At 26.7% G+C, this 11,276-nt stretch overlaps 1 protein-coding gene across 1 annotated transcript; it reads right to left on the bottom strand.

The window, feature by feature from the left end:
* Positions 1 to 5,754: 5,754 nt before the first annotated feature.
* Positions 5,755 to 7,540, bottom strand: LOC145273777 (beta-lactamase domain-containing protein 2-like). Its single transcript, XM_080127115.1, has 2 exons — positions 7,277 to 7,540; positions 5,755 to 6,139 (listed from the first exon to the last, which is right to left on the bottom strand). Exons 1-2 carry the CDS (start codon positions 7,508 to 7,510, stop codon positions 5,957 to 5,959), a joined length of 417 nt encoding a protein of 138 aa, XP_079983241.1. The 5' UTR covers positions 7,511 to 7,540; the 3' UTR covers positions 5,755 to 5,956.
* Positions 7,541 to 11,276: the final 3,736 nt, after the last annotated feature.

Here is an 11,276-nt window from a genome sequence, read left to right as displayed (position 1 = left end):
TCTAATAATGTGTTCTATATAAAAAATAAATAGTTTTTGTGAATGTTTGTCTGCCAAAAATTTTACGCCTCTAAACTACACATTTATTTGGACTCTTTGATATATAATTCTGTTTTATTTATTTATTTTTTTCTTTTTGTATTTTTAGGTACAAAATAAGATGACCAGACTTCATAAGAAAAAACCTCGGAGCGGAACGACTATGACCAAACATCAGATATTTTTTCAAATCTAACGAAATAAACTTTCTAAAGACTTCTTTTTAATAGCACGTCGAGGGAAATGAAGAAAAAATGGCTAAAAATAGCCAAAATTGGCGAAAGAGAAGTAGCTAAAAATAGCTAATAAAACCGGCTTTTTTTTTTTCTAAAGAAAAAAAATAAATGAGCCCAGATTTACACGAATTCAGAAAAATTATATTTTTAATCCACTAAAAGAAAAAGATTAATTAAAAATCCATCCATTTCTCTTGGCAAAAAAAAAAAAAAAAAAATACTGAAAACCTTATCAGGTTTGTATCGGTGCGTGTATGTGCAAATTTGCGTGCAATTTTTTTTTTTTCGTATGTTTGTTTGTGTGCGGAAATTAGAAATAAAAAAATATTAATTAAAAAAAAGTATGTCTCTGACAAAAAAAAAAAAAAATTGGTTCTCCTGTATCAGATGTCTCCCTGATTCTGCTTATGCCTCTTCCGATTCACATGCCTCTATTCCGGATTTGTGGCAGCGGGCCGACATAGGTGTCTTTTTTTTTTTTTCTATCAAAGCGACCATAAACAATTTCTTTTTTAATATTTAATATATTTCGAACTGTTTTTTTTTTAATTATTGCATAATAAAGAACAATTGAATTAAAACAAAAATAAATTTTTATTTCGAATTGTTTTATCAAGTCAAAATGCTATTTGAAAAAGTTGTCAAAAAACAAATATATAATAAATAAATGTTATCAAAAGAAAGATAAGTTACTTTTCTACCTAACTGGATAATTTTTTAGCGTTTTTATTTACTGTAACATGTTTATTCAGCTCGAAAAACATGCAGTGTTTACAGATGTATTGGAAAATTAAAAATGGCGCTCGACTTTCTTGAGTAAGTTTGGGAAAATGAGTTTTAAAAAAATATATAAAAGAAACTCGCTCAATATATGTTACCGTGACATAGGCTGGGTTTTTAACAGTATTTTATATAGTTTCTTATATTTAACTCATTTTCCCAAACTTACCTTGTTCAAGAGAGAGTCGGACGGCATTTTAAATTTTCCAATAAATCAGTAACCATTGTATTTTTTTCGAGCTGAATAAACATGTTACATTAAATAAAAAACACTAAAAAATTATCCAGTTAGGTAGAAAAGTAACTTATCTTGCCTTTGGTAACATTTATTTGTTATATATTTTTTTTTCGGGGGGGGGGTGACAACTTTTTCCAATTTATGTGTATAGTAAGACAAACCACGTTTTTTATTTGAATAAAATGTTTAAAAATCTTTTCTAAATTTTAAAAGTTTTTTTTTATAGTAATAAAGTAAAAATATATATATAGTGTCGGCAAAAAGAATATATATATATATATATATATATATATATATATATATATATATATATATATATATATAAAAGGGGTTAGAACAATCTATATGTAGGTTACACACTTTTTGACGACACTTACGCTTGAATAAAATTTAAATGAGAAATTTGAACACTTTCAAGTGTCAGCACCAGAACAGCACATACATTTCTCCTTTCTTCTATTCCGAGGCATTACCTCCATCATGACACCAAAATTATTTGATTAAATAATTCGAAATAATAAATATATTTTTTTTTAATCCAATTATTTTTATTCTGCGATCGTTTTAGTATATATATATATTAAAAAAAAAAGTCCACATAGGTCGGCCTGCTGCTACGAATTCGGATTAGGAGCGCAAAAATAACACAGGCAACAGTAGAATCAGGGAGCCATCTGCTACAGGAGAACCAAAAGCTCATTGTAAAAAATTTAATTTTCAAAAAAAAAAATTTTTCAAAAAATTAAAAATACAAACTAGCAAATAAATATAAAATTGACGGCTCGTTAAGAGCGGTCGATTCGAAAAATCGAAATTTTTTGCACGGACGAAAACAATGCTGAAACGAAATCACACTTTAATTGGAGACTTTTTAAAAATAGAAAAGTTTATAAAAAATATATGTGTATATATAAATAAATATATATATATATATACGTTTTTCCGCGGTCCCATACACTCTCATAAATATATATATATATATGCGGGGGGTGTAAATACACATAAAAAAAAGACAGATGAAAACAAAATTTTTTTTTTTTTTACTTTTAATGGTTATCCTATTTCATGCATTCGCATAATAAAATAATATTTCATTCATTTGTTTTTCTTTTTTCTTTGTTAATTTTTTAATTTCTATTGTTTTTTTGCGTTTGCTGAGAGAGAGAGAGAGAGAGAGAGAGAGAGAGAGAGAGAGAGAGAGAGACAGACAGACAGAGAGAGAGACAGACAGACAGAGACAGACAGACAGACAGATTAACTTTATTACAAATATTGAAAATTTTGAAAAAACAAATGGTTTTCTCAAAATTTATATATATATTTAATCTTTTTAAGATTAAATATATATATAAATTTTGAGAAAACCTTTGAGAAAACCATTTGTTTTTTCAAAATTTTTTTACCCATGGGTTTAACCTGTATCTATTTATCCAATAACAACTATATATATATATATATATATATATATATACATGTGTGTATATATATGTATTCATACATATATGTATCCATATATATATATATATGTATTAATATATATTATATATATATATATATATGTGTGTATTAATATATATATATTATATATATATATGTATTAATATATATATATATTATATATATATGTATTAATATATATATTATCTATATATCTATAAAAGTGAACGTGTCTGTCTGTCTGTGTGTCTGTCTGTCTGTGTACATTTCCCTACGCAATAACTCTGTCAATTTTTAGTCTATAGACTCGAAATTTGAAATACCGGGTACTGAGATTTGGGAAAATCGATGTGACGGGTGTCAGCCAGAAATTTGGCTGTTAAGGGGTGAAATTTCAACGATTTGACCTTTAAGAACTCTACCAAACTCCTCCGACAATTTTGGGTCTAGACACTTGAAATTTTAGATATAGGTTCCTTGAACCTGGATCTAACTTAATAAAGTGATTTGAGCCCGAAACTATAAATTTTAAGGGGTCATAATAGGGGTCAAAGTTTTAAAAAATTAACCATTTTTTTTTGTTTTTTTGCTTTTTTTGCACAGCATACACCTCCAAACACCCGAGCAACGCCGGGCACCCCTGCTAGTATATATATATATATATATATATATATAATATATATATATGTATTAATATATATATAATATATATATGTATTAATATATATATGTATTGATATATATATATATGTATTAATATATATATATATGTATCAATATATATATATGTATTAATATATATATATATGTATTTATATATATATGTATTAATATATATATATAAATATATATATATTAATATATATATGAATATATATATATATTAATATATATATATGAATATATATATATGAATATATATATATTAATATATATATATTAATATATATATATATATATATATATATGAATATATATATATATATACTAGCGGGGGTACCCGGCGTTGCCCGAGTGTTTGTTTCCGGGACGGGGGGGGGGAGTTTTAAAAAATGTTATGGTAGGTTTTAAATAACTTCACATGAAAGAACTACGAAGCCAAACCGGTGTTCTTTTCTCAACTGTTCCTTGTGAACGATCCCCAAACGGTGTTAAGTGGTGGCAGGGGGGGGGAGGAATTTATTAGAGAGAAAATATTTTACCACTTCCATTGATCTTAACCGATTTTGGCCGTGACTTCTCAGCAGAAAAAGTATAGAAATCTAAGATTATCGAGGAATTTGAGAAATAATAAGCCTATAACACACCTCAGATATTGTTCTGCCGTTTGTGCATATTATATTTGCATGAAATATCTTGATTTTTAATCCTATTAATGTCAAAATCAGACGGGAAAAAATGAGTTCATTTTATTTATATAGAGAAGATTAATATATATATATATATATGAATATATATATATATTAATATATATATATATGAATATATATATTAATATATATATATATATGATTATATATATATATATATATTAATATATATATATATGAATATATATATATATTAATATATATATATATATTAATATATATATATGAATACATACATATTAATATATATATATATATATGAATATATACATATTAATATATATATATATGAATATATATATTAATATATATATATATATATGAATATATATATATTAATATATATATATATGAATATATATATATGAATATATATATATATATGAATATATATATATTAATATATATATATATGAATATATATATATGAATATATATATATATATGAATATATATATATGAATATATATATATGAATATATATATATTAATATATATATATATATATATATATGAATATATATATATTAATATATATATATATTAATATATATATATATTAATATATATATATATGAATATATATATATGAATATATATATATATGAATATATATATATGAATATATATATATGAATATATATATATATGAATATATATATATATATGAATATATATATGAATATATATATATGAATATATATATATATGAATATATATATATATGAATATATATATATATGAATATATATATATGAATATATATATATGAATATATATATATATGAATATATATATATATATATATGAATATATATATATGAATATATATATATATTAATATATATATATATGAATATATATATATTCATATATATATATATGAATATATATATATATGAATATATATATATGAATATATATATATATGAATATATATATATGAATATATATATATGAATATATATATATATATATATATATATATATGAATATATAACTACTTCATTTACTCACAGAAATTTAATATACGAAAGTATAGATTTATGCGTAAACTTTAAGTATTTACTTCCAAAGTGCTCAATACGTAGGTAGAGCTAGTTAGTAATTTATAAAATATATATGGTGCATAAGCCTGACGAATCCTACAGTGGATGAAACGCAGAATATTCAGTGTAGCTTAATCGCCATATATATTTTATAAATTACTATATGAATATATATATATATGAATATATATATATATATATATATATGTATGTATTAATATATATATTAATATATATATATATGTATTAATATATATATATATATATATATTGACAGAGTTTCCCCACTCTTCATCTGTGCCTAAATCTAAATGTAGATTCCATGAGCAAAGCTTCTTTCTTAGAACTGCACACCTGTGGAACTCTGTTCCATTTACCTGCTTTCCAGCTGACTACAATATGGCCATCTTCAAGTCCAATGTAAACAAGTTCTTGATGAGTTGTTGCCCTTAAGTAATCCAATTTACCAAATTTACACTTCTAAAGATTGTCCTTTTGACTAATTTACACTCTTTAACCCTTATCCTCGAGTGGCTTCTGGGTCTTGATAAGTGGTGATTCCTTTTTACAAAATAAAAAACAATAAAGAAAAGGTCATACACATGTTTTTGTTAGTTTTTTGCTTTTAATATAGGGAAAATTCTGAACAAGGACAAAACACTTAAATTTTGCACCAGAAAGTTCCTAACGGGGTCACACTTCAAGCATAATCAAAAGCTTAAAATTCATTACCAACTTTATTTAGAAAACAATGTGATAGTCTTTTAATCGATTAAAAGACTATCGAAGAATCCACCGCGAAGCCAATCAGTTCCCAGTTTGGATTTCCGCCAAAGAATCATACAGCGCCTCGCTCAGTCTCGTATACAATCGGCCGATGTGGTCAAACATAGCCAGGTTGTTTGTAAGATAGGCAATTCCGAGATTGTTTTGTCGGTCGGCAATACCCATCTGACCACCGAAACCCGGATGTCCAAACATGGTGTTACCCTGAAAAAGAAATTTACATCATCTATATATATACAAGCGAAATAGGATTGAAACCGCTATCTTCAGACAATTCTCACCTGGAACCGTAGGGATTCAATGTCTCTATCCACTGCGCCACGGGCCCTGAAGAGCGATCAAGGTTGGATTATGTGGTCTTATAAACCCATGTTTATTCATTATCTGATCCTACCCAAAGCTGGCCAGAGACTTACTTGGCTAAAAACGTGGTGAGACGACAACTATGGAAGGCAGTGGTTGCGTTATTTAGAAAGCCATTCTTAATATTTAGAGGGGAGAGAATTTTTAAACTTATCTGTATTTTCACCTAACAATTTATTAATTCTTAATATAGAGAGGGAGGATAATATTTTTCCATTATGGAATAGGGACCGTGCCGAAATACAAATGTTATTATTTAGAAAGCCGTTCTTAATATTGGGAGAGTGATCCTTTTTTAAATCTTCTGTATTTACACCTAACAACTTATTAATTCTTAATATAAGGAGGGTGATAGTATTTTACTATTATGGAATAGGGACTGTTCTGAAATAAAAAAGTTATTTAGAAAGCCATTCTTAATATTGAGAGAGGAAAGAATTTTTTAACTCATCTGTATTTTCACCTAACAATTTATTAATTCTTAATATAGAGAGGGAGGATAGTATTTTGCTATTATGGAATAGGGACCGTGCCGAAATACAAATGTTATTATTTAGAAAGCCGTTCTTAATATTGGGAGGGTGATCATTTTTAATTCTTCTGTACTTTCACGTAAGAATTTAATAATTCTTAATAGAAGGCAATTTAATAATTCTTAATATAAGGAGGGGGGTAGTATTTTACTATTATGGAATAGAGACCGTTCTGAAATAAAAAACTTATTCAGAAAGCCATTCTTAATATTGGGAGGGGAGAGAGTTGTTTTTAACTCGTCTGTACTTTCACCTCTCTTAAATCTTCTATACTCACACCTAACAATTTAAGATAGTATTTTACTATTATAGAATTAATCAATTTCTGGAGGTTGTCCTATACATATGAAATGATGCTGACGAAAGTGATGAGGAGGAGAAGGACGAACGAAGGGGAAGTTTCCGATGAAGTCACAGAATGACAGGAAATCATTACGAAACTTACCTTCGGGGATTTAATCAACATGAGGCCGGGTCCGAAAGAATTATTAACGCCGATCACAAGATCCAAACCTTTCACGAGCGGCACCTCCATCGCATCCAATGTTGATTCCTTGAAGAGAGTTTTGTTCTCGTGGACACCTCCATTCGAAATGATTCCGTAGAGCTTAGCGATCCCACGTGCAGTGCCATAGCCGTTGAAACTTGACATAGGGGTCAGGCGTAATTTGTAGTCCATGCATGCATCGAAAGGTGCATCATTCTGAAAAGATAAACATAAAATTACAATTTTTGAATTTTTCACATATATATATATATATATATATATATATATATTAAGTAATGTGATTTACAATTTAAAAATTAAAAAAAAAAAAAATTTTTTAATTAAAAAATCAAATTTTAATTAAATTAAAAATCAGTTTCATAAGAAGGAACAACAACAAAGTCAATTATCTGTACGATCGTTTCGGAAATCCGTGCTTTTTATTTGTGGTATACATGAAGTCACGTAGAACAATTATACATAGTTTTTTTGGTAAGCACGGTCTCCTCATCAGCAAATTTAGGAGGATTTCTATTGAATTTACAAGACACCAAAAATAAACCTAGCATTAAAAGTAAGGCAGATGAATCTGAAAAATTGAAGTAAAAGGTTTGGATTTAAAATTTATAAGAAAATTAGTATAGGTTAGAGATAGAAATGAGTAGAAAAAATATATATTTTTTTGAATTTACATAATAAATTTGATTTAAAAATATATAGAGATAGTTACCTTTTAGTTTTTCTTTTTTTGAAATCAGGAACTGTATTTAAAGTAGTCATTTAGATGTTTGCTATAGCTTTTTATTTTATTGAATGATGAATTTTAAAAGGGCGACGCTCGTGCAGTAAATTGTTTCCGTTAGCGTATTTTGATTTAAAGACGCTACAGTTAATATCTATAGAGAGAGAATATTTATTTTGCAAGTTTTTAAGGGGAGATAATTGTCATGTGTTATTGGCTTTATTTATTATTTGATATATATATATATATATATATATATATATATATATGCATCAACTTGCTCTCTCGAATTCACTATAGTACTAATGTCAATTTAAGGAGTCATCAGTTGTTTACCATGAAACACTGTGTCGGGGATTTAAAAACAAAACAGTATATTAAATCATGGCTCCCCAGCAGTGTTGATCAAACACCACCTCCCTTAATCAAAAAGAATTTTTATGAAAATTATGGACAGAAGATGGTAAGCAAAACATACTTTACTCACATATATATATATATATATATATATATATATATATATATATATATATATTTAAGTAGATTGTAGTTTGCTTGAATATATATATATATATATAAACATGTTTATATAACAATAAACAAATATCTATATATATATATATATATATTTGTTTATTGTTATATAAACATGTTTACATCCCGCTGCTACAAACAGCCATTTGTTTCAATCAAACAACAGATATCAAATGTTGAATGAATAATGGATTTTTTTTTATTAAGTAGGAACTCTTTAAAGGTTGGAGTTAAAAAAACCCTTAAAACACAGAACTTTAATTTTGTAAAGAGGGAGGGGCAATCTAAAGAAAACTAATAAAAAAAATATAATGGAGAGAGAATGATGAGGAGGAGAAAAAAGAAATAGAGAAAGAAAATAAATAGAGAAAAAAAATATGGCGAAGAAAAAGAAAAAAACGATATAAAGGGTTATTATAAAGAAAACAAGGGCTAGAAGAGAAAAGAAAGAATGATGAAATATAGTTAAAGAGAGAAAGAGTGAAAGTAAGAATTAATAGGAAGGGAAGATTAAAATGTTAAGAGAATAGAGAAAAAGAGATTTATTATCTGCGTGTCAACTAATTTATGGACAATTATACATTACAATGACGAGACGCGTTATTACAACAACACAAACAAAAAACACAATCTTAGCGTTAAAAGCGTACATGTCAAAAGTGACAGCGAATGTAAGCAACCAACATATTTACCATCCATATATATATATATAAGTCTACAATTAATTAAGCCCTTTATACTAAATGATATAAGTTTAAAGTTTTCACGTTTTCTTTTAAATAAATATATAAAAATAATGATAAAACAATATATTAAAATTATTAATAATAATAATAACAATAATAATAATAATAATAATAATAATAATAATAAAACAGAATGAAATTAATATTTATTATCTTTTTTATATAACATATTTAGCCATAAAAGGGGATTGAAGAAAGTAAATAAGACTAATGATTAGAAAGAATAATCTACTAATATTAATGTAGATAAAAAGAATACAATACATATATATATATATATATATATATATATATATATATATAGGTGTAACTCTATACTTATATAATTAGAAAGAATAATCTACTAATATTTATGTAGATAAAAAGAATACAATACATATATATATATATATATACTAGCGGGGGTACCCGGCGTTGCCCGAGTGTTTGTTTCCGGGACGGGGGGGGGAGTTTTAAAAAATGTTATGGTAGGTAAGTAGGAAGGATCAAACCCGGAGTCATGAGTAAAAGTAGGAAAATAAAGTGTGAAAAAAAAAACAAAAAAAAAACATCTGCAACGTTAACAGTTCGGCCACCAAGAAAAGTCCATTCCAGTTGTTTAGAAAAAAAAAAAAAAAACCGACTACAGTAGGTCGGCGCGAACGTGAAAATATAATGTGAATTGTCCAGCACACTAACCACTACGCCACAGAGCACTGCAGCTTAGTTTAGTGATTTTAAATAACTTCACATGAAAGAACTACGAAGCCAAACCGGTGTTCTCTTCTGAACTTTTCCTTGTGAACGATCCCCAAACGGTGTTAAGTGGTGGCAGGGGGAGGAGGAATTTATTAGAGAGAAAATATTTCACCACTTCCATTGATCTTAACCGATTTTGGCCGTGACTTCTCAGCAGAAAAAGTATAGAAATCTAAGATTATCGAGGAATTTGAGAAATAATAAGCCTATAACACACCTCAGATATTGTTCTGCCGTTTGTTCATATTATATTTGCATGAAATATCTTGATTTTTAATCCTATTAATGTCAAAATCAGACGGGAAAAAATGAGTTCATTTTATTTATATAGATATATATATATATATATATATATATATATATATGGAAAAATGCGCGCATGAAAAGTAATATTCTTAAGATTTTATTAAACCTGGAAAAGTAAAGGACAAGACATTCAACCTGGAAAAGTAAAGAACAAGATATTCTAGTAAAGTAAAAAATAAGAATTTTTTAGACTTAAAATATCGCAGCTAAAAATAAAATTTGAATATTGATAAATATTTTATTTATTATTTGCATATGTTGTTGTTTATTGTTGAGTTAGAAAGGGTGTCAGTCGCTGGATTGAACTTATTTCCCCCCTATTATTTGCATATATTTATGTAGTGAAAATTGTTTGAGTAAAATTAATTCATTAGTTAGTTAGTTAGTAGATGGAATTAATAATTTTATAATTTACATAAAAATGAATTAAATGATCCTAATTATGATATAATAAAATTATTAATGTTTATTTACACCCTTTCTAACAGATTCTAGGTGTTTCCTAGTGTTGTTGGTTTCGAGGTTAAGTAGGGTTGGTATTGTTCAGTGTGTTGTATTAGAGATAAGGGTGTTATGTCTGTGTGTGGTTGTATACACGCGCGCGCGTGTGTGTGTGTTTCAATGTGTCGGTTGTGATTTATGTGTGGGTGTGTATATGTGTATGTGTATGGGTGTGCATGCGAGTGTGCCTTGCATTTCATGTTTTTGTGTGTTGATATTAAGCTCTGTTCAGTTCAGGAATGAATCTGGTGATGAAATTTTTTTCCTGTGTAAGTAAATAAAAATAATAATAATAATAATTGTCTGTTTGGAAGATTGGCATTATTTTGAAGCTGTTTCCACTGCATGTGTGCACGTGTTTTGAAACATAGAGGTGTCTGTTATCTGCAAT

This window comes from Euprymna scolopes, unplaced genomic scaffold, assembly GCF_053919585.1.
Source record: "Euprymna scolopes isolate OS-2025 unplaced genomic scaffold, ASM5391958v1 sca16, whole genome shotgun sequence".
Classification (NCBI taxonomy): domain Eukaryota; kingdom Metazoa; phylum Mollusca; class Cephalopoda; order Sepiida; family Sepiolidae; genus Euprymna; species Euprymna scolopes.
This window is presented reverse-complemented; position numbering and strand designations above follow the sequence as displayed.